General features: G+C 61.4%; 3 protein-coding genes across 14 annotated transcripts in view; 1 reads left to right on the plus strand and 2 right to left on the minus strand.

The window, feature by feature from the left end:
- TBX2 (T-box transcription factor 2) overlaps window positions 1-1,422 on the minus strand; it is a 35,255-nt gene extending 33,833 nt beyond the window's left edge. For 3 of the 4 annotated variants that reach the window (XR_009491552.1, XR_003030691.2, XM_059878158.1), the window contains exon 1: window positions 750-1,422. Coding sequence is in view for 2 of the 4 variants with exons in the window: in XM_059878158.1 (XP_059734141.1) it covers window positions 750-1,144 (395 nt within the window). In the remaining 2 variants the exon portion in view is untranslated. 4 annotated transcript variants of the gene reach the window in all.
- LOC132343005 (uncharacterized) lies at window positions 1,019-22,590 on the plus strand. The gene is made up of 2 exons (XM_059878415.1): window positions 1,019-1,105; window positions 12,557-22,590. The coding sequence occupies exon 2, from the start codon at window positions 18,277-18,279 to the stop codon at window positions 19,351-19,353; it is 1,077 nt and encodes a 358-aa protein (XP_059734398.1). The 5' UTR covers window positions 1,019-1,105; window positions 12,557-18,276; the 3' UTR covers window positions 19,354-22,590.
- BCAS3 (BCAS3 microtubule associated cell migration factor) overlaps window positions 8,499-23,086 on the minus strand; it is a 586,592-nt gene continuing 572,004 nt past the window's right edge. For 4 of the 9 annotated variants that reach the window (XM_059878411.1, XM_059878412.1, XM_059878409.1 and 1 more), the window contains 2 exons: window positions 20,866-20,931; window positions 8,499-9,300 (listed from right to left, as the gene is read on the minus strand). In XM_059878411.1, coding sequence (XP_059734394.1) covers window positions 9,152-9,300; window positions 20,866-20,931 — 215 coding nt within the window. In that variant the 3' untranslated portion in view covers window positions 8,499-9,151. Of the gene's footprint in view, window positions 9,301-12,456; window positions 12,546-20,865; window positions 20,932-23,086 lie in introns of all 9 variants that reach the window. The other 5 variants (XM_024980624.2, XM_024980621.2, XM_059878413.1 and 2 more) reach the window with 3 other exon arrangements.

The raw sequence follows: 23,086 nt of genomic DNA on the forward strand, positions 1-23,086 counted from the left end.
GAAGTGCAGTCGGATGTTTGTTTGGGGGAAGGAACTGGGTTACAGCAGCGGAACAAGGACCCTGACCCTGAAGTTCGGGCGAAGAGGGTGAGTGAGCCGAGGCCTGGATTCTCCGCGTCCGAGCCAGAAGCTTGAGAGGTTGGCGACTGTAGCTTTTCTTCCGGCTTCAGGCCCTACGGAGCCGTGTGCCTCCGGAGCTCCTGGTTCCTCGGCCCGGACAAGGCTCACAGGCCGGGTCAGGTTGCAGCTGGGCCGGCTCGCGGCGGAGAAGGGCCGCGACCGGCGGGAACCGGAGGGCCGGGCTGGGCCTAGCGGGGGTGAGAGTCTCATTCCGGGCTCCTGGGTAGGAGGAGAGCGCGGGAGACGTCGCATCTTCGCGGAGCACCGAGCCAGACTCGCCTCCGAAGCAGGAGAGAGGGGTCTCGGGGCTGAGGAGTTGCGGCCGAGACCGCTGAGACCCTCCAGGGCCGAACCGCGGGGCCTCATCGGCTTTGGGACTCTGAGCGCTGGGGGACTGTTCTGCAGGAGCACGTTTTCGTTTTCATTTGGGAGACTTCGATAATTCGGGTTTTTTTAAAAAGAAAAATTCGTTCGGTGCCAAATGAGAAAAGTCAACTCGATCGTCTGTGCATGGCTCGGGGGCCGGAGCCGGGAGCTGGGAGCCGCGGGCGGTAGGCTCGGCGCTGGTCGGTGCTGTCGGGTTCCCCTCCCGCCCACCCGCGCGCCCTCCGGCCAGCCGGCCGCCCTACCTCCCGGACTTGGTGATGACCATCTCGGTGCCCAGCTTGTGAAACTGGTCCCACAGCTCCTTGGCCTCCAGCGTCACCTTGGGGTCGTCCTCCACCTCGTCCTCGGGCTCCAGGCTCTTAAGCGAGCGCAGATGAGCGGCGGGCGGATGCGGGCCGAGTGCCGAGACGTGCAGCCCCGCCTCGGCCGCCGCCGCCGCCGCAGCCGCCGCCGCCGCCGCCCCCGCCAAGCCCGGGTCGGGCAGCGGCTTGGCCAGAGCGCCGGGCGGCAGCGCGAGAGCCGGGAAGAAGGAGGGCTGCGCCGCCGCCAGGAAGGCGGACATGGGGAAGTCGGCCGGCCGTGGCGCGTGGAACGGGTGGTAAGCCATGGCGCTGGCCGCCAGCGCCGGCTCTCTCATCGGGACATCCGGCCCAGGCGCCCGGGGGCCAGGGCCGGGGGCGCGCGGCTCGGACCCCCGGCCCGGGCGGCGGCGCGCACGGAGGAAGGGCGACCCGAGTGGCAAGCGCGGTGGCGGCTCCTCCCGGTTCCCCGTCCGGCGCACGGCGAGGGACGCGGGGCGCTGGGCGCGGGGGCGGCGGGGGCTCTGCGCGGGGCTGGGCTGGGCTGGGCCGCTCCGGCGCCGGGGACCACGCGCGACTGGTTAGATCTTGTCGTGATCTCTGGAAAACTGTGACTATCTCACATGTCCTGCCCTGCTCGGATCCCCTGCGCTAACGAGCCAGGCCCCCCTTGATTGCTGATTTTACGCTTTTTGGACCAATTGTGGGTCTCCGGGGGCGGGGTTTTGACAGCTCAGGCCAAGCTCGGAGCGGGAGGGGGGGCCCGGGGAGAAGGTGTCGGAAGCCTCAGCAGTAAGAAAACATGTCAACAGAATAAAATATTAACCAATGACGGGCCAGCGGGCCCCGAGACCCCTCCCACTGCCCTGGCCCCCACCCCACCGCCAGCGCCCACGGCTGCCTGCGCCCGGACTGGAAAGCGCGGCGGGCCGACCCGACCCGCCGAAAGGGCCTGAGGCGGGGGGCGCCCGGGCGCCAGGGCCCGTGGGGAAGGACCCCCAGCCGCAAGCCGCCCCAAGTGCAAAGCATTGACATGGCCCCGCGAGGAGAGGGGGCGCCCTCCTTCTCCCACGCCCGGCAGCCCCGCAGCCCCGGCCCGCGCCCCGGCTTGGCCTCCGATCCCGCTCCCGGCCGCGGCGCCGCCCGGGCCCCTCCACTCCGAAGGGAGGCAGCAGGTGCTGGAAGGAGAGGCCGGTGGGCGGGCGAGGCTGGAGGTGCCGGCTGCCGAGGTCCCGGAGCCGAACCCAGGTGGCGGGAGCCGGTGAGTGCGGCGGTGGCAGAGCCCTGGTGGGGCCGGCGGGGGCGGGAGGCGGACGCGGCCTTTCCTCGGGGAACGCGGGGACCCCCCTAGCCCGCGCCGACCCCCTCACAGGAAGCCCCTGGAAGAACCAGGAGTTCCGGGAAAGCCCTGGACTCAGCCCAGTATCCGTTTGCGTCCCCGAGCTAGTCGGAGCTCTCCCAGGAGAGCCGGTCCTCCGGACCGGGAAGGTGTGAGCGCACCTTCCGCGGGGCACCGGGCGGCAAGACGCCGGCGGATCCCGCCCACAGGTTCTTGACCCAACGAATTTTCGTCGCATCCGGTACCAGAGACACAAGCATGCCCCATCCTCTACACCGGCATCCTCTCTAGGCCACTTTCCTGGAATTGGTTCCCAGCTCTCGAAAGCTCACGTCTCCCAGGTTCCGTGGTGCCGACTAGCTAGTGTGGGGGTCTGAGTGTCTGTGCGCACCTGCAGTTGAACCTCCCTTCCCCCGCCCCGCAGCCAGACTTTGTTCTCCCGCAGGACCAGGGTTTTCTCCCGCCCTCAGTATGTGTGTGTGTGTGTGTCTCGCGCCCACGGTGGTAGTTCCCTCTGTGCTCAGCGGGAGTCGAACTTAAGGCGGGCGGCCACACACCTGCCTCGGATCAGTCTCAAGCCCTGACACTGCCTGATTCCTGGCGGTCGGAGGGCCAGACGGACCACGCACTGGACACGGGTGGCACGCCTGCCCGCACGCCCGATTCCAATGCAAGTTAGTTCGGCCGGCGCGGACTCTGCCCCGGCGTGGTGGGCGCGTACAGCCCACACCCACAGTTCCATGCGCTGCGCACACCAGTCGCAGGGAATCTTTATGCTGCACACGCAGACCTGGCGTGTAAAGTCTGATCACCCCGGGCAGTGCAGTTTGGGGACCGGCCGGAGTGGTTTGGCCTCCTCGACCTTTTTTCTACTTTCCTGAGCCGACCCCAGAGATCTTGCTACATCCCTATACAGCGCGCCACAGGGCGCCGCCCCCAGAGGGTTTTCCTTCCCGACCTCACTCTCCACTGGGTCGCTCCTCTCTTAGTGCCTCCTCTCTGTCTAGAACGAATCTTTGACTCCGTGCCGCGCAGTCTATGCAGCCCGGGCCAGATACATTGCTGCTTTGCCCCGGCAAAGTCCTGCCGGCTCCATCTTAGGCGAGATGTTGCCGCTGGGGAGGGATGTGTGTGGATAGGATTGCGCAGCTGGTGGGGTGACCAGATAACAGCCAGCGTTCCGTAGCCAGAAATCCGGGCACTGGCCTGGGAATCCGCGCATGCATTTGCAAAGTCGTGTGTGTACGCGTACTTTCAAACTTAAGAATGGCGTGGAGAACACCTAAGTGTGTGCGATTTGAACATTTTCCTGGGGAAGGTCTGTACCTGGTAAAAGGGTCCAAGACCCAGAGAATTTGAAACACGCTGGCCCAGGTTGTTTGCCCAAGAAACCGCGCGGCGACGGTGCAGCGGCTGCCTTTGGGGGACCACGATCCCACCTGGCCACAGCCACTGGGCCACGGACTTGCCCTCTGGCGGCCGCGGGCTCTTTCTCTGCCCGGACCCCATCAGCTGCCCTGCCCCGCCATCCCGCAACCAGCACGAGGTCCCGCTACAGCCACTCTTAATAGTCTGAATTTCCGTCCCCATTCCCCCCACCGCGCCCAACACCTCCCGCCAAACTCTCCAGCGAGGAATATCCTTGGCTCAACGAAAACCCGCGAAGCGGAGGCCCAGGCAGCTCTGGAGCTGCGCTGTGCGGCGTTCAGCTCTCGCTCGGCCCCTCCCCCGCTGGGTCTCCCCTCCCCTTCCCCTTCCCGGGAACAGGCGCCTCCGGGGGGTCCCCAGGGCTGAGAGTGCGTGTCTCTTTAAGAGGCCCCGGGGGGCGCCTCGCGAGCTGCCCGGGGCTGGAGGGGGAGGGCGCGGGCGGGAGCGCTGGCGCCAGGCGGCCGAGGCTCCACAACAAAGCTCCGGCCCCTGTCACTTCGCATCGGTCGAGCCCCGCAGACGGGCGGGGGACGCGCGCTCGGCCGCGCCCCCGCCCCTCCCCGGCCGTCCAGGGCCCGGGCGTCGGGCGGGCGCGGGCCTCTGGCCTCTGGCCTCCGGCCTCCGGAGCGTTGCACGCGCTCCGGACGCTCTGCGCCTCCCGCAACCCGGAAACCCGGCGGGGGCGGCCTGGGCCGGGTGTGGCCGCGGCCCTGAGCCTGGGCGGGCTGCCGTCGGTCCCTGGCCCCTAACCTTCCGTGGGGTCAGGGGCCGCGGCGGGGGTCTTCCCGGGGTTGGTCCCGCCGGCGTCTCGGGCTGTGTCCCTGGGCGGGGATCCGCCTGGAGTGATGGCCTGGGGGGCACGGGCCTGTGGCAGAGGGGACACACGTCCCCGCGGGTAGCGGGGCGCTGGCCTGAGGCGGGTACCAAGTGCGCGGTGGTTTAGGAGTGTGCCTGGGCTGAGCGCGGGTGACGCGCGGGGCCCTGCGCCTGTGACCAGCAGCGGAGGTGCCGCGGGGCGCGTGCATCCTCGCCCTGGCTTGTGTGCGCAGGAAGGAGGGAAGAGGAGGGCAGCATTGCCTCCCATCCCCGTCTCCCCGACCGGACCCGCGCCTTCCGGAGCCTTGGCGCCAGCCAGCCCCGTTCAGTGGCCGGGCCCGGCTCCCCCGCAGTCCCTGGTCTGCCCAGGCTGGGGGCCGCGGCCTCAATGACCCCGGCCCGCAGCGGCCCGGCCTGTCCCGTCCACTTAGACAAATTGCGGCTGACAGGCGCGCAGTCTCTCTGGAGTCGCCGCCCGCCCGTCGCCTCCCTCCCGACCCAATTACCCCGCGCAGGGTCGGGCCAAGTGGCTGGGACCGGGCGGAGGGCGCGAGAGGCGCGACCTCTTCTCCGCCGGTCTTGCGCGAGGCCTGGCGGCTGGGCCCCTTCTTCCGGTCAGGTTCTGGGGATGCCCGGTAGCAGCACGGCCCCTGGGGTCCTGTCCCCGGGCTTCCAGGCTGGCGGGAGGCCCGGGCTGGCAGCCCCGGCCCTCGAGGGTGGTCGCTCCGCACTTTCGAGGGCAAGCAAGGTCGCAGGGCCCCAACACCCAGGACACGTCCCTGCCGGACTTTGGGCGACTTCCCCAGAGTTTGGGGGACTCCATCATCCCGGGAGCTCCCGGAACTATTCTGTGCTCTGGGGTCGAGGTCCCGGGGTCGCAGCGGTCCGCTTGGGACGCAGGGGTTGGTAAACGTGAGGTGGACCTGCACAGGTGTGAGTTCTCAGGTGTGGGTGCCCGGGATCGTGGCAGAGTGAACAGGCCACGCTGCTCTGTGGCTTGAGGGGGCAAAGCACAGGAAGGACCCCCGTGCCCCGCCCCCCCGCCCCCCACGACCAGCCCACCTGCGAGAGAGGGGCGGGGCTGGCCTGAGCGCTCTCACCAGGTTTTCCATTCGCTTTCTGCAGAGACGCTTTGCCGGATTCCCTGGAGCAGCTTTGAGGGCAGTTCGTGACAATCGGGTTCCAGCGTCGCCTCACCCGCCCTTCCCTCTCCCTTCCAAAGAGCTACCTGGCCTGTCCCATTAGCCTCTAGGCCTCCAACCAACCTTTTGCTTTTTTGACCTGCAGCTTCCTCTTGGATCTTGGACCATGTTGCTTGTCTCTGCTGGGTATGTTCCTGTCCCCCCATTTTGCAGATGAGCCCAGAGGGGCAGTCATTTACCGGGGGCCACACAGCTACTGGTGGCAGAGCTGAGATGGGACCCATGGACCTTAAAAGAGAGCAAGGCCACTTCCTTAGCAAGTTAGTGATGTCGTTGCTGGCCCACTACCTACACCTGCACGGGCAGCCAAGCAATACTGAGACTCCTGGGCCCCAACCCTCAGGCTGGGCTCTGGGTTCTTCGAATCCAAGATAGTCCAAGATGCTCTTCCCTTTTACCCCTAGAGTTTCCAGCTCTAGGTCTGCAGGAGGGGGCTGCTTTCTCAATGACACAGGGACTTCGGAGCAGCTTCAAAGCCAGTCAGGGGCCAGGGCTGGATGCTCTTAGGGGTAGGGAATGGGGGAGACAGGGCCAGAGTCTTGGACTGTGTGGGGGCCCAGGACAGGGAGGTCGACGCAGAACAGAGCCCCCTAAGGGAACTGGCCAGGACACGTGAGGCAGCAGGGAGCAGACAGGGGTCAGCAGATTAGCTGTGTGACTTCTTAACCTGGGACAAGGGCTCAGGCTTCTCATCTGCCAAAATGAGGACCGAACAGCTCTCTGGGGGTGCCTTCAGTTTAGAGATTCTCTGATCTGTGAAAACCAGAAAAACAGCAGCGAGCAACCATTTCCAGTCTCGGCTGGCAGCTGCCTGCTCTGGCCCCGGCTTGCTTGCAGAGGAGCTGACGCTAGTGTTGGACACAGGTTGGTGCCCCTGAATTTACCGTGGGGCCACTGGGCCATGGCTCTCGTCAGTCCCAGACAGTGCCCTGCCTCCTTGAGCTGCCACCCCAGTTCCCATCAGCCTCCGTGCAAACCATGAAGGTATTTTTTTCCCCTCCATCAAATTGGGAGAAAGTCCATAGTAATTTGCCTGTTGAGCGGGTAGCACTGTAAGAACCAGGGAGCTCACATGGCTTCCTCAAGGTCACCTGGTCAGGCCATAATTAGATGCATGTTCTCCTAGGTGATGCCATCCTGTGGGGGGTCGGGGGGAGCTGCTGGAGGTGAGGCAGAGATTGCCCTGGGAGTTATCTCTAGAGGACAGGAGGCTGGCTGCTCCAGGGCCAGTGGGCAGTAAGGCCCCCCACCCTGGGGCCCAGTCTCACTTCCAGCTGATTACAGGCTGTGGCAGGGTCTATAACCTCTCCAATTAGCTGGAGGCCAGACCCAAGGCCTCTCTGATAACCCTAGCTCCAGTGGCAGCCGCCATGGGGCCAGCTTATCTGGCCTCTCTTATCCTGCCCCTTCCCCCACATACTCCAAGAGTTGCCCTGGCTGCGAGCAGATGAATAACCAGATTGTCCTGCAAGCTCAGCCGGCAAGTCCAGCCCTACACCCACCACTTTCCCTGACCGAGGGAGGCCACAGCTGTTTTTTGCACCCCCTGGAGGGAACAGGCTGAGCCAGGGAGGACTCCTGACTCTAGGCTGCCAGTCAGTCCCTGAGTGGTTGGGGAGCACTCCTGGCTCTCCATCTTTGCCCCCGCGTCTGTGTGCCTGAGGGTGGGTGAGAGAGCTGGATCCTGCCTGGAGCTCTGGACGCGTCCCCAAGGAGCCAGCCAGTAGGCACAGGCAGGCTGGGGGCACCCCTCTCTCTCCCGGCCCCCTTTTGACTGAAACACGGCTCTGGAGGGGTGGGGCTGTGCCTGGCGTATCAGTGTGTCCAACTGAACCAGAAAGGGGAAAGCTGCTGGTCGCCATCAGCCCCTGCCGGCTGGGCCTCCTTCTGTCCGGGCATGTGATCCTCGGCCCGTGGGTCCCTGGGCAGGAGGGACTGGCTTCAGCCACCCTCTGCAGGGCTGGCCACTCAGCCTTCGGAGCAGAGCGTGGTTCGGGTCCTGTCTTCCCCCAGCATGCCCAGCTGGCTGGGCACTGAAGATTAAATCTGTCCTCAGGTGCCAAGGCTGGATGGGGTGCGTGTGAGCAGGGCGGGGGCCCCGGGGCTGCCCTGCTCTGGCTGGACGGCTGGAAGGCAAGGCCTGCCTGTTTGTGAACATCTCTTCTGTGGCTGTTGCATTAAACTTCACCCCAAAGTACGCCTGGCTCAGTGGTTTCCTTCAGTCCCCCCAGGCCTCTCCAGGGTCTCCGGGGAGGCAGGATGGGGACTCGCACCCATTTCCTTCCCCCTCAGCACGCCCTCTTTGCTCCACCCCTGCCCGTCACCTTAGGTCCAGAACTGGGAGTGGGGAGGGGACCGCATCCAGAACCTGTCATCCAAGGTTCTGGCCATCCTTCACCTTCTGAGTTTGCAAAGAGAGGTACAGGACTTCCCTGATGGTCCAGAAGACTCCCAGCTTCCAGTGCCAGGGGTGTGGGTTTGATCCCTGGTTGGGGAACTCAGATCTCACAAGCCTCGGGGCGCAGCCAAAGAAAAATTTAAAAATTAAGAAAAAAAGAGATATATGCTTTAAAAAAGAGAGAGGTAATGACAGGTCATGTCCCAAAGAGAAGGCCATAGTCTTCATCAGGCTCTCCTTACCACGGCAACCCAGCAGCACATTCCAAGGACCTGGCCGCCACAGCCAGGGAGGCCCGGGGTGCCCTCCAAAACCCAATGGCTCCGGTGACAGGCAAGAAGGTCAGAGGACGGGTTTGTCAGACGCCACCCAAGTTCTGGATTAAACATCCTCCTCCACCTTCCTCCCCGCTCCCCGACTCCCCCACTCCCGCACTCGTCCAGGTGGGGGTGTTGGGCGCAGGGCCGCATGGTCAGGCTCCCAGGACCCTGACCCCAGCCACTCAGGGATGGACACCAATTGCAGCGTGATTTATTGAACAAGACGTGCACTTTTTGACAGGGCCTCAGAAACCACGGTTTCCTTCACTGAACAGTACAGGATCAGGGTACAAGGGCGTACAGACAAGAAAGACAAATCCTTTCCATGAGTTGAAGGGGAGAGAAAAGAGGAAGCGGGGCTTCTCCTTCCTTCCTCCTCCCCTAATACTCCGGGCCTCAGTTCAGCACCAGCGGGACGCTGGGCAGTGTGTGCCGAAGCCAGGCCTGGGTCGGGGCTGGCCGCTCGGGGCCAAGATGCCGCCGAGCCAACCCCCCTCCCCACCCTAGCCACCCCCTCCCCCCACCACCCCGCAGGAGCTAGGTTAGAAAATACAAAAGCGGGTCCGATGCGGGACGTCATGTGCAAACGGAGGCGGGACGGAGCTTCTGCAGAGTCTCGGCCACGGCCCGCCCCACGACGGGGGCAGAGGTCAGCGCGCGCAGAGGTGCTTTGGAGAAGGGTCTCTTCTCGATCCAGGGAGGCTGGGCGGCTGTCATGAAGCTTGGGGAAGGTGGTGGGTTCAAAGAGGAACGGAGTCTGAAGGGTAGGAGCGGATGGGGGGCGTCTCCCTCTCCCTCCGGCAGGAGAGTGGGCCGGCCAGCCCGAAGCAGGCTGCTGGGACCTATGGGAAGCTGGTGGGGAAGAGGCTGAGGGGCTGACTCTCGTTGGTGGGCAGCGGAGACCGGTAGCCGTCGAAGTTCCTCGGGATGCTGCCGCTGGTGGAGCCCGAGCTGTTACTCAGAGTCTCGATGCTTCCCTCTCGCTGGAGTTCTGCAAGACAGGACAGAGGGCCAGGCCCGGTCAGGGGGCGTTCTCAGCGGGTAGGCGGGGGGTGTGCATTCTGGGCCGGCTGCCTGCCGCGAGGCCAGTCTGGGTCCACTGATATCCTTCTGCGGTGCGGGGGGTGGGGGGCAGCCTGGGTCCCAGGGAGAAGCCCCCTTGGCCGGCAGGCTCCCGTCACTTCCTCACCGTGTGAGCCCCTTTAGCCAGGAGCATGGCCACCCTGATGATGCATTTGGACCACACTGCCATTTGCGGGGCATGTGCCCAGGCCTGGTGCAGACTCTTGCTCAGCCAGCTTGCTTCCCAACATCGTGAGAGGCTCCTGTTCTGGCAGGAGGGGAGAAGCCAGGAGGCAGGAAGGACCAAGGCATCCCCATCTGGTCCGTCCGCCCCTCGCCTCCCCTACCAGGGACCTGGGCTCAGCCACTCACTCGCTCACAGGTCCTCACCCACACCATCTACCTGCCTGCCAGACCCCTCCTGTGCCCTCCCCCTGCAGGGGGGAGTGCCTGCTTTGAGAGGGACCTACTTGCCTGGAGTGCCTCCCTTCCCCTTCCTCTGGGCTCCCACGTGTCCTGGGGACCCCTCTGGAAGGGACGTGTTTAGGGTCCACCCGGGAGTCAGGTCAGGAGGCTCCCAGCCCCTCCCCTGGCGTCTGCAAGCCAGGCTACCATCTTGGAGATGGCACCTGGCTCCATCTCCTTCCACTATGGGCACCTTCCTCAACTGCCCTGCCATCTCTTGACCCAAGACAGGTACTGGGGTGGGTGGGCTGGGAACAGACTTCCTGGCATGCTGAGTGCAAGGCAGAAAGAATTACTTCTTGGCTTTCTGAGAGTGGTCAGTTCCTATCCCCTCTCCCTCACAGTGGGCTCTGAGATGTGGGCACACATATCCCTTGGCAAACTCTGAGCCTCAAGCCAAGATGAGGCACCTACAGTCCCTCCTTCTCCAAGGTACACCTGCCTGGGACAGAGTGGGAGGGGGTCTCGCCTGTCCACCCCGGAAGCCCAGGCTCTCAAAGCGGTTATTTGAGACAACAAAGTGCACTCAAACGTGACACGTGTCTGGTCTCCTGTGCCTGCAGCCTGTGCCTAGGCCCCCTGCCACCTTCCACGCACAGCACAGCTGGCTTTGGTTAGGGGATGGGTCACGGCCTTCACTCCTGGGCTAGCCACCACCGGCCAGCCAGGAAGTAACCACTGACCCCCACTCCCCGTGGGTGACCCCTGAAGCATGCTGGAGGCCCAGCAGCAGCAGCAGCCACAGAGTGGGTTGGGGGCATCTGTGCTGGCCTCCTTCAGACGCCTCCCGGTTCCAGTGTGAGGTGTGAGGCACCAGCCGTGTCCGGGGCCCAGGCTGGAAGAGTGTGCCTGCAGACCAGAACCTCTCAGCAGGTGGGGGGCTGTGGACACGGGCTGCAGGCCTGGCGACGGGCCCTGACTGCCAAGATGCACTGGCTGCCCTGTTGGGCCTGACCCTGAGATTAAGTCGAGTCATCCAGATGCCGCCGGAAAACCCAGACCCTCGCGCGGGCTCTCTCCTTCTCCACTCAGCCTCTAGCCTCCCCCTCATTTGGGGCCCATTGTGCCAGAAGGGACAGGACAGGAAAGCAGGGAGCAGACCCCCAGGTTTCTACACGGAAGCTTCGCACTCCAGGAAAGCTCTCCCCATCCCCTTGGTTTCTCACGAGTGCAGCCCGGAGGCCCCGGCCCCGGCGCCGGCCGTCCTGGCGCTAGGGGGCGCCGACAGCAGGCTGGGAGGGAGAGAGGAGGCGAGGTCCCAGCAGGGCGGCAGGGGCTGCCGGACTCCAGGCCCCAAAGAGAACCCGGGACGAAGGGGCAGAAGAGGCAGCAGCCCCGGGGCAGGCCCAGCGTTTCTGATGCAAAGTGCAGGTGCATCCCCACCGCCCCGGAAGCCGAGGCGCGGAGAGCCTGGGACCAAGCGGCGGACCCCCACTGCCCTGCAGCCACCCCCCAGCAGCACAGGGACCCCAGCCCGCGAGTCCGCATGGCCGCCCCGCACCCCATCCTGTGAGTGGGGGGACAGGTGCCACAGATATTTCAAGATGATTTTGGGGCTCCCAGGGCCAGGGACAGCCTGTGCTGTCTTGCTCGTGTTTTCTCTTCACCAGCGAGGACTTGGGTGAGACAGAGGTGGCCCCTGCCTGCCGGGTGACCAGGCTCTGCTGGACTCAGGTCCTGGGTGTCTCCCCCGGCCTCATCCCTCCTGTCCTTGCCTGTGGCTGCTGCCCACTGGATAACTCCCAAAGCTCCCTACTGGTCTCCAGACCCCCCGAGCCCCCCTCTCCAAGCCACCGCATCCCAAAGCCAGAGCGTTCTGCCTGCAGCACAAACCGCATCTTGCTTTTCCTCTGCTTAAAACCTTCACCGTCTCCTAAGGGCTCTGAGGATGAGGTCTCTCAACTCCTCACCTCTATCAAACTGCCTTCCGGGACCTGCTCCTCTCCAAGACCCCACCTCACTAAAGTGGATTTGAGGAATCCAGATAACAAGCTTGGGCAGTCTGGGGGCCTTGCGAGGCTGCTCCAGGCCTCTGGGTGTGTGCTCATCCGGGGAAAAGCCCTTCCCAGGCTCCTGTGGCCCCCAGGACACCTACTTATCTTTGAAGCTTAGTACTCCCGCAAGCCTGTGCTGTCGCCCTGGTAGCATGGCCAGGCCCCACCGCGCTCTGTACTGACTCCTGCCCGGGGCCCCCTAGCACGCTGGGCATCGTCTGCTCACATGTGCGTCACCGTCCATGTAGGGGGAGTCCCTTGGAGGCCGGCTCTGTGTTTGATTCCCTAGTGCCAATCCACAGAGCCTACAAAATAGTTGGTGTTCAAAAAGCAGTTCTTGAATGAATGAATGAATGGATGAATGAATGAGTGAGTGCGGAGGGAAGGGGATGGGTCACTGCTTCTGCAGCTTGGCTACCAGCGTAAGAACCCGGGGCCCAGGTGCTCCTGGGCCGTTGCCTACATGCCCCCGTCAAACCCCTTGCTCTTCTGCTCCCTGAGACAGGACCGTGTGAGTGTGTGAAGGAGACGTGGATGTGGAGGAGGGGTGCACACACGGCCCCCCGCAGGCCACCCAGCCGCCCAGCCCTTCGGAGCAAGCGGCGAACGGAAGTGTGCGGCCTTACCTTCCTCCATCCCGAACACACGCTTTGTTACTGTTGGGTTGTTCGCGGGCGCTGGGCGGTTGGCATTGTTTTTTTTTTCTTTTTTTTCCCTTTTGAAAAGAAAAGCATTGAGGAATCTTTTGGGAAAAGATCCGGACAATGATGGAGTACACTGATGTCGGCAAGCAGGAGGCGAGGGCACCAGGAGGTGTGGGGAGCTCACGCCGGGAGGAGGGTAAGCTGGCAGCAGAGTTCTGCAGTGACATGCACGTGTGGGGGGCTGGGGACCAGTCTTGGGGGCCCCGGAGATGGAACTGTCATGGCAGAGCCGAGACCCCTTTCGTCAAGGGGGCGATGTGGGGGGAGAGGGTCTGTCCCCGGAGCAGGAGGAGCAGCTGTGGGGAGGGGAGAGGCGGGCCTGCCGGTCCATGCAGTGCCCGCGCAGGTGGGACCCAGGAGAGGACAGGAGACAGAGAAAGCCTGCGGTTTCCAGGGATGCCTCCGTGTGTTCTGACTCGGTGGTCCAGCTCGGGCTGCCGCCCTCCTCCCCCCAATTCCAAGACCCCCGGGTCTGAACGGCAGCCATATAGCTGCACTGGACTTGCAAGGAAAGCCCACCAGAAACCTGCCAGGGCTGCAAGGGAGAGCAAGCTGGGGACCTCTCCCCACTCAACACAAGTATGTGGATTCTGGCTGGTGGGATAGAGCCCGCTTTTACGGAGGCTGCTCTCCAGGCCTCTAAGATAACGGACTGTACTCAGACGGAAAATCTTACTGTGACCTCACGTTCCCCAGCGCCTCTGTGCGCCTGGGAGGTAGGTGCTGGTCTCCCCATTTTGCAGGCAGCTAAACCAAAGAAGAGCAGGAAGCCACTGGCTCTGGGAACACAACCCCTCGAGAAAGAACTGGGCTGATGGAGACGTGACAACTCCAGGCATCACTCTGACTAGTCCCAATCCCCTCCACTGGCTGTGTCCACCCGCTCGTGCTGGCTCTTTTTGGAAAATGGGGCCTGTCACCCAAGCTGCCCCTCGAGGTCACGGGCTGGGACGGGGTAAGCCACAGCAGATAATGGGCAATGGAATGAGCAGCAGGTCCAAAGGAGAAGCCTCAGCTCTCACGAAATAAGCAAAGGACCGAGAAAGCTCAGCTCTCACGCCACCCTCACTCTATATGGAGCCTGGCAAATTTCAAAGGTCTTGGGGGGCCAAAGAGGTGGCTGGCCTTGTCAGGGAGAAACAACCCTGGTTCCCTGGGTGTGTATGCCAAGGGAGACCCAGGGGGAATGGAAGGAGGCAGGAGCCTGGCTGCCCGCAAACGCTGCCCCCCTCTTGGGGTGGGCCGTGCAGATGAGGGAGACGGTCTGTCCTGGCCCCTCGACTCTCAGCAGGAGACTGCGGCCCCTCAGCCAAGGCAGGGGCTGTGGACACTGGCTCCTGGGAGCTCTGGGTGGGTGCTGCGGCCAGTGCCGGCTGCACCCGGGGAGAGGCAGAAGATGAGCCGGGAAGGGGACACACAGCCCCGGAGACGGCACGGGGGTGGGGGGCATGAGGAAGCCCCTCCCTCTGGAGTGCTGGTCCCTGAAGCTGCTTCACCCTGGAGGGCCTTCTTCCCGGGGCCTGTCCTCTCTCCAGGGTATAGACCCTTCACTCCCTCAAGGCCACTCTACGCCTGGCAACGCAGGGATTTTTGGGGACACCCGGGATGCGGCCTCTCCAAAGCAACAGTCACTTTCCTAAGCGCTGTGGTCTTGGTTCCCCCATCCCCGGGGAGGCATGGAACACTGAGGACACAGGGCCTCTGTGAGTTTCAGGGAGAGCTGGGGCGCCCAGGAAGGCAGGGGACCCAGGGGGGTCCGGAGTGAAGCACTACCTTGGGCTTGGCCTTCGGGCCTCTTCCAGGCCAGATGGCAGTGGCTGGAAAATCAGAGCCCCCAGGGAAGCCCCTTGGGTTTCTGGTGGGTGGAGGTGTTGTGGGGAGCCCTGGTCTCTGGACTCAGAGGGAGGCCTGTTTCGGGGACCAGTGAGGACAGTGCTGTGCTTTGGGGAGGAGGGTCCCTGGGGCCCCTGGTTCAGCCCCCAGGGCCCCCTGGCACTTCTCTTACCACAAAAGGAGCAGCGTTTGCTGCAGGGCCCTCCTGGTATGCTCAGAGGCTCCAGCCAGCCCAGCTCTGCATGCTGGGCCTCGAGATGCTGCTCATTAAAGGGATTAGCAGAGCACTTTTATTGGGTCCTGGCTGCAGCCACACACCCCATTCCCAAGCTAACCTCCTGGGCAGCCTGCGGGGAGCAGGATGAGGCCTCAGGGCGGAGTCTCAGGCAGCACTGGCCACAGGCTTCCAGCAGAGAGAAGGGAGCGTTCCCCCACCCCGCCCCTTGGCCTCAAGGCCCAGGTTGGGGAGGCAGATGAGGCGAGTGGTTCAGAGAGCCAGCTCTGGGCCCTGTGACCTGGGAGACTTGGGGCAAGGTCCTCAACCCCTGTGCCTCAGTTTCCTGCACAGGCAGCTAGCAAGGTCTGTTTCACAGTGCGCTTGTAGAATTAAATAATGCATGCAGACTGCATCACAAAGTGCCTAAAGCTTCCAGTCAGCAAATGTGAGTTACTCTCATTGCTGCAATCGTATTAGTGATTGTGATTATCCATAAGACCTTGCTGGGGATGCCCTCCAGCTTCCCTCCCCCAGCAGGTGTCCCTGCCATCCAGACCCTCACCCCCACCCCTTCCCCACTGGAACTCTGGGAGAGTCTTTCTTTTTAATCAAGAAATGGCCTGAAGAGGAAGATGGCAGATTATGTGTTTACAGCTTTTCATTTCCCGCCTTGCCTCTTTGGAAGTACCCTCTTCCAAGCTGGAAAATAAATTTCCAACCCTGTTGACGTGCATTGATTTTTCCCTCCTGCGTGCACCTCCCAGTTCTCCCCTGTCAGCAGGACCTGTGGTTAAGCCCCCTGCCTGGGTTGGGCTCAGTGGTACCTCTGGGGAGCGATGGAGGTGGGTGCAAGCGGAGCACAGAGCAGCCAGCCAAACTGCCCTATCCTGCCCAGTGCCTAGCTCAGAGGTCTGCAAACAGAAATGATCTGGGTTCCCTTCCATGGTGAGGGGTCTTGGCTGGGGGCAGGAGGAGGGATCCTCTGACCCAGATCTTCAGCATCTTTCCTGCAGCCCCCCTGGGATATACAGGGAGGAGACCAGAGGACCACAGAGAGGATGGCTTCGAGCTCAGCAAATGGTTCCAAATGGGCTCTGCCCCAAGCAATGGACATTATCCACAGGGGGCCTTCCAACGAGGGCCTGGGACCAGCTGTGCAGACAGGCATGGAAACAGAGGTGCGGGGTTGGGGGGTGGCTGGCCGCCTCCCACAGGGCTCAGCTTCTGGTGTGGGAAGAACCCAAAGAGATGATCTGGATGCCAACGAGGGGTTGGTCCTGGTGGGCGTGGCTCTGGGCTGCTTGTCTCACACCAGCCCTGAGCCTGCAAACTACTGTCCTCTCTTCCAGAGTGTCACTCTGGGAGGTGAGGGGGGCTCTTCAGGGAGAAAGAGCGGGGAGTTGGCTGAGATCGCTTCCTGAAACTCGGACAGCTCTGTCCACACTGTGGGCGGAGCCGGCCTCAGCCCCAAGGCATTTTTCAGGAGGTTAAAAGGGCAGCAGTTAAAGAGGAGGCAGCCTGCAGGGGGGCCCTGATTTTCTCCCCACTTGGACACACCCACCCTGGCTCTTCCTGCCCCCTCCAACCAGCCCTTCAGGGTCCCACCCTCAGGCGCCCCCACCAGGCTGCAGAGGTGCCAGCCGACCAGGGACCCGCTTCTCCACCCACACCAGGTCTTGGGGGCTGAGTGGGGCTGAGAAGTTGTCCTCTTTCTCCTCCAGCAAGGGGTTTCTGCTCCCCTCCCAGGCTTGCTTGTGGAAGGAAGGAGGGCAGTTTCCCACAGTTGAGGGGCTGAAGATGAAAAGGCCCTTCCACGTTCAGATAAGGGGAACCCTGATCTGGTCAATGGAATGAAGGTGGATGAAAAGATGGCTAACAATGGCCTAGGACTCTCCCAGGTTTCACACCTGTGTCTGAGCACTGAGGCCACCTACTTTCGGTCCTCTCACCGCACACTCAGCCTGGGGTCCCTGAGAGCTTGTGCCAACGGCCTGAGTCCTGTAGCCAGTGCGCAGGCACACACCTTCCTTCCTGGCAGGAGTCTCTTCCAACCCAAGTGCTTCTGCAAACCTGCTTTCTTATCTCCCTGCCCAGCTCTTTCTCCTGGTGTACCGCAGGTACTGAGACCCAGAACACCACAGGATGAGGCCAAGGTCACGTGGTCTGCCTTGCCCCTCGCCCCTCCCCTTCCCCAGCTCCAGACGTTAAGGGCAAATACTTGCTGCTCTCGCCTTGGGTCCCTTGAACTGTTTCCCTCGGCCACTGGGGCCACGCATGGGTGCCTAATAACCTCAGGGGAGACTTGGGGCCTAAGGGAGACCCTAGTCCTGCTGGGTATCCACTGGCCCCTCCCCAGAAGGTGAAAGTCATGGTCAATACCTGGAAAGGATGACTAAGGAGACCATCAGGTGGAGAGCCCTCTCTGTGTCTGGAGGAAAAGACACAGCCCCTTCCTTCCCTCCATGAGGACAGGTCCTCAGGCCTCTGGAAAAACCCTACTCATGAGAGCAGGCCAGTCTGGCATTAACACATGAGGCAGGGACAGAGAGGCAGGCTAGATCCTGGAGCTCCTGGTGGGCTCAGTGGGGATGACACAAGAGGCACATGCTGGAATGCTGGGGAAGAAATAATCAAAGAGGAAAAAGAGGGGGGGAAGGAGGCCTGAAGAATGAGGAAGGGTCAGTGTTCAAAAGGCATCCTCCACCTGGAGCTGGGTGTGTATGTGTGTGCACACGTGTGCACCTGTATGTGTATGTGTACATGTGCATACATGTGTGTGTGCATGGGTGTGTACATGCACCCACATATGTGTGCTTGTGTATGTGCATGCGGGCATGCGTGTGTGCTGGGGGTGGGGAAAGCAGCAGAGCATCTGAGTTCCAGGCAGAGCAGCTCCTGCCCAGCCTTAGATGGGGGGTTACCCAGGAGGTGGGCTGGGGTCTGGGGGCTGCAGCCTTTCCCTGAGGCCCCTCCCACCACAGCCATGACGCGGCACCAACTCCAGGCAGGGAGAGGCCCACTCCCAGGAACCCCACGTGACCCAGGCCCTCTCCAGTCTTGGCTTAAGGGGAAGAGGGCAGGACTCCCCATCCCGGCCACCCAACAGCACCCCGGGTGCGGGGACCCTCTCGGGGCCACTACATCAGTCTAACTGTAAATCCGGACCCAGGCAGAGTGAGTCCGGTCATGGCGTATTATACATGGGGCCAGGAAGGGCGGAGCTGACCTGGCTCATGGTCCCCGGTTCTGAGTGATGTGATAAATCTGGCTGAAATGTGCTTGAGGTCAGCCAGACGGAGGAGCACCCTGGAGCTGACCCTCCCAGTGGCTACGAGGAAGAGGCGGCTGAGAACTCACCCTAAACCCCGCTCTGCCGCAGACATGCTGAACGACCTGGGCAAGTCCCACACCCCTTCTCCGCTTCACCACCTGTCAGGCAGGAGGGCAGCGGCTGCCCTGGCAACCTCATGGGCCGTGTGAGGCTCTGAAGAGAGGAGGATGTGAAGGTGCTTCGAGAAGCAGGATAAGCCCCGAGGGCGTGGCAGAGACTCTCACTGCAGTGGGGTCCTGGCTAGAGAGCTGGGGGTGCCGTCTCTGAGGCCCCTGGAGAAGCGGTCCTCACCCAGGAAGGCCCGAACTGCCCCCTCTAGCCCCAGGCCAGCAGTGCGGCCTGGGGGCAGAGCCTCAGCAGAATGGCACCTGAGACAGATGTGGAGGGGGGCATGGAGCTAAGGGATGCCTGGCTGGGCTCTGGGAACAGCCTTCTCTGCGCATGCCTGCACGTGGCGCCCCGTGAATGGGCGGCTCAGCACGGCTCCAGGGAGGACACAGCTCAGAAACTGTCCCAGAGAACCAGGTGTCCGGCAGCCAGCCTCAACCCGCCCTGCCTCCTCAAGTGGGGTCTTCTCAAGACCCTCTCTGGGGCTGTGAGATGGCGCAGCGCAGCTTGCAGACCGCAGGGGAGACGCTGCTCCCCAAACGTGGCTGGCCTGATGGGCTCGAGCCACATCTGGTTCCCATTCAAATGTCCAAACGTAATTAAATTCTCTCCGACGCAGCGGAAGAGTTTGGTAAGATGTGGCTTTCCCCCTTCCACCAGGGTTAAGAAATCACTGTCTCGCACTCCAGTGGCTGACCGGCGCTCCTCCCGGCCGCCGATCCCTCCTGCTCCACCAAGGAAGGGCCTGTGTTCGGCTCTGTTTTCTTGGGCTGAAGGGGCCAGGGCCCTCCCCGCAAGGAGGAACAGCAGAGGCCAGAGCTCCTGCGGGCTTCATCGGGGTGGGGAGGCGAGCCACCCTGGGAAGACAGCTGCGGGACCCAGGCTCACCCTGGGGACACACCAGTGTCTGGATGCGCGGGGTCTTGTGACACCCTGCCGAGGGATTCCCCTCTCTGTAGCTCCTCACAGCAGGATGCGAGTGCATCTCTGGCCTGCCTCTGTGGGCAATGCAGCCGCCCCAAGTCAGGCCCAGGAGCCCGCCCAAGGGATCCCCCGGGGCCGCCACGTCACAGGGGCTTGCTGGTTGCCTCTGGCCTGTCAGAGCCCCAAACGGGTTAAGGGGCAGCTGGGTCCAAGGTACCGGGCCTTGGTGGGATGGAGGGCGGCCCCTTCCACAGCGAGGAGGCCCACTCACCCGAGGCGTCGGTGCCTCTCCTGGCCTCCTGTTCGGCCCCTGCCTGAATTCAAGCACAGTCCCCTGGGTGGGCTTGCCTTTTCCAGCTTCCCTTCCCAACTGAGCACCTTCAGTATACGGCTTCTTTTTACTTAGGGATTTATGACTTTCACGGTAATGGGTTCATTCTACTTCCTCTATGTCTATTTTTCTAATCACTGTGGTATAGGCTTTATGAGACATTTTTTTTAAACAAAATAAGTCGGGGTATTATTCTTTTTGAAACTATCTATCCTGTAAGTTAATGACTTCAAGAGGGTGTGGATGCTCCCCAGAGACAAACGGGGGCTGGGGAGGGGATAACTCTGGTGGGGGTAAGCGAGAATCTTCCAGATTCAAGAGAGGTCCCTTGACGACTCTAGGCCAGGTTGCTCACCGATACCCCTATCTGAGCTCTAAGACCACTTTTAGGCTCACAAGGCATTTCCACACCAAAGAACGCTCACCCTGGATATGGGCCCAGCACACACAGCAACCCCAGTATTGCTGACCTGGCTCTAAATAGGAAGAATTTTGTATATCTGGTTCCAAATGGTTAACAGTTAGTAATGGATTTAATTTAATTTCTGGGTGGCATGACCGCCAAGGCCATGTGTCTGGTGCCTTCGTATCAGTGAAGGTTTTAAGGAAATAAACCCAGTTCGTGGATCAGTCGTCCTAGGCCAAGCCTAGCCAAGACACTGGTGCTGGGGTCGAGGTCTCTGTGGCCCCCGTTAGGGTCCCGGCCTAGGATCCTGAACCCATAGTCACGAGTCGCAATTAATCGCCGTGGCGCCGCCCGCGGCGGAGGAGAAGGTGGGCAGACGCTGCCTTAGCCTTTGTGCTCTGCGCTCAGACTGCCTGCTGGTGCCGGGGCTCTATTCATTATTCAATTCAGCTCGCTCAGACGAGCTTTTCCATTTGCTCCTCCAGGAGGAATAACAAATCTAGAAATGCAATTCCACTTTGCTGTATTAAGATATTGATTTGCCTGTCGAGTGGAAGTGCATCTGTTCTGTCAGCTCCCCCGCTCCTGTGGGCAGGAAGGGGTTAACCAAATGTTTATCACAAGGCTGGCTTCAGAGTTGAAAGTAATGTGATCAGTAATGAATTTTGTGTTACATTAGGTTGTATAAATGGACAGACAAGCGCAGACAACAAGTGGCCAGGAGTCGGGGCTAATCTAATGATGTAAAAATAGAGACAGCACCAATTATACTAGGGGCCAGCTCCAGGCTCCTGCAGGGACTGCAAATGAATAGGTACAAATCAAATTACTCACTAATAGACGCACTACAAGAGGGGCAGTCAATGGTAAATGCATTAGAGCCTAGTGACCTCTCTGCTCTGCACTGCAGAATCCGAAAATTTGACTTCCATCGTAAAAGTGGGGGGCGGGGAGTGAGGTTCTCAAAGAAACTCTTGTTGGGGGAACAAGAGTGGCTACTCCCCACCCCAAACCAGGCCACAGCCAGAAGGTACCCCGTCTGAGTCGACCTCCTGCCCTTGCTCTGATGCCTCCCAAAGCCTGAGCACCAGGGGGTGCAGGGGTGGGGGTGACCTCTGGGGGAACAAAAAAGGACCAGGGGATGAAGCCCTGCATGTAGGCAAAGACAGGAAGTTACATACCAACACACTTCACAACCATGTGTCTCTCAGGGGTGGTGGCTTTTACTGCTACTTCAAAGGCTGTGTCTGTATCGAAAATAAAATATTTCTTTAAAGAGGATTGCAACACGGACCCTGCAGGGAGCAGCCGGTAGAGAGATCAAGGGGAGAAGAGATCAGAATCTGGTCTGACCACTGGGAGCTGTGCAGTCTGTTCTGAGGCGCGGCGTGTGCAGGGCTTCATCTATTTCCCACCAGCCCAAACTGGTCTGTCCTCGCCCCTTTGCTCCTCCTCCCAGTCCCGCCGATGTTCCTGCCTGGGGATGGAAGCAGGGAAGGCTGTGGAGGTCCTGCCAGCACGTGGGCAGCCCCTCAGGTTTTCTTCCTTCTCTGGGGCTCTAAGAATGGAGAGCGCAGGCCTGAAGTTCCAACCTGCTGGGCAGGGCGAGGGGGCTGCTCAGAGAAGCCTTCTGACATGCCCCAAAGCATGAACCATATGCTTACGTTCAGCTCCCAGTGGCTTGGGGAGGCAACAAGTATGAAATCCAAGTCCCTCCAAGCATGGAGACGGGGGCCCTGGTAGGCCTGGCCCCACCCGCTCCCCTGTCTAACCGAGCCCTAAGGCCAGCCCCAGTCACACACATCAAAGTGGAGAGTGCACACTGGTCCTGGCCAACTGGAGATGAAGGGAACAGGCCGGGAAGATGAGGCCTGGCCCCTAGCCGGGGCGGGGACAGGCACCCAATGGAAAAACAAATCCTGAACAAATGAAGCAACAGGATGTCAATTCTCCGCAAACTCAATTAAGCACATGGAGGGGTGGGATTGCAAGCTATCGGGCTACACGAAATAAAACACATGTGAGGGGCTGGGGGAGGTCCGGGAAGCCTGGGGCGGGGGATTCTGCCCACACACCTTAGAATGCCTTCTGGAGTGGGCCTGAAGGTGTCTGGCTGCGGGGTGGGGGGTGCAGGGGTGGGGTTCAGAGAGAAGTGAGCAGGAAACAATCACCCAATGTCATAGGGTAGACAGCTGACTCTGGTGTGGGTGCTCGGAAACGCCTCCTCCTGTTAAACCCAATCTGATGGGCATGGCTTGGCCTTCTCGGTACCAGCCTCTCTTTTGCTTTAAGAGCTCAGGCTCTGGTTTCCTAAGGGGTCAGAGGGCCATTTCCAACGTTCATTGTGTGTCTGTCTTTCCTCCCTCACCAGCCATCCCACCTCGGGGGTGGTCCAAACACCTCAGACCATCTTCTGAGGCAGAAGGGCAGAGGTAGGGGCCGAAGGGAAGGATGGGTATTTAACCATCCATGACTGTGTTCAACTTTGTTCAGATCTTACACCTTGCAGAAAGGTCAACGGTTAAAGGTGAATTCCCTGGCAGAAGAGGAGGAACAGAGAGAAAGCCTCCCTTTTGTTAACCATTTACCCGTGTTCATGTCTTCAGAGAAGGGCCCTTATCAGGGGGGTCCAGTGGCTCTTCTCCACCCTCTGTCCAAGCCTGTCCATTTCCCACAGGAATCCCTGCTTCCCTGTTGAGGCGATGCCTGGAAGGGGGACCTGTGAGGTCACGGGGGCACTTCCTCCTTATAGATAGGAATCGGTGCGCTCTGGTTAAAGAATCCAGAGTCGACTTTGGGCAACTGAGAAATGAGCAGAGATGCTTCTCAGCCCAAGTTCTGCATTATAGCTCTGCCTTTGCCTGGAGCTTTCAACAGCCTTAGGGGAGAAGAAGAGAGGGGTGTGGGGGCTGGTGGGGGCAGAGGGAGAGGGGGCGGGGCAGGAGAAACTACCTACCTAGAATGGGCCAGGAACCAACAATTGTGTCTTTTAAACACAATCCCTTTTCCCATTGCTCTGACTGGCTTCCATTGACCTCTCAGGAGCCACAAGACCCATCCAGTCATTCAGCAAACATTAACTGGGGATTCAGCCTGGCTCTGCTCCCAGTGCTGGATGCAGGGCAGGGAAAAGGCTGCTGGTCAGAGGCAACAAAGATGAACTGGATTCAGGCCAAGGATCCGGGATTGGGCTAAGACACACCGGACGGGCAGTCTGGCTGAGGTAGGGGCTGGAAGGACCACCGGAGCTGAGCCTTACCCCAGTGGGTTGGAGAAGGGAATACGCCGCTGCTCACTAATGTTAAAGGCAGCATGCGTGGCCTGTCCTGGACCAAGCGTCCCGTGCGCAGGCAATGCATAAGTTCAGAGACAGGGGAGATTAGAGTCTGGTCTAAAAAGGGA

The sequence above is a fragment of the Bos taurus genome, chromosome 19 (assembly GCF_002263795.3).
Source record: "Bos taurus isolate L1 Dominette 01449 registration number 42190680 breed Hereford chromosome 19, ARS-UCD2.0, whole genome shotgun sequence".
NCBI classification, from domain to species: domain Eukaryota; kingdom Metazoa; phylum Chordata; class Mammalia; order Artiodactyla; family Bovidae; genus Bos; species Bos taurus.

What these genes read in the sequence shown, in the direction of transcription:
- LOC132343005 (XM_059878415.1), top strand. Translation starts at nt 18,277, where the DNA reads ATGGCACCTGAGACAGATGTGGAGGGGGGCATGGAGCTAAGGGATGCC.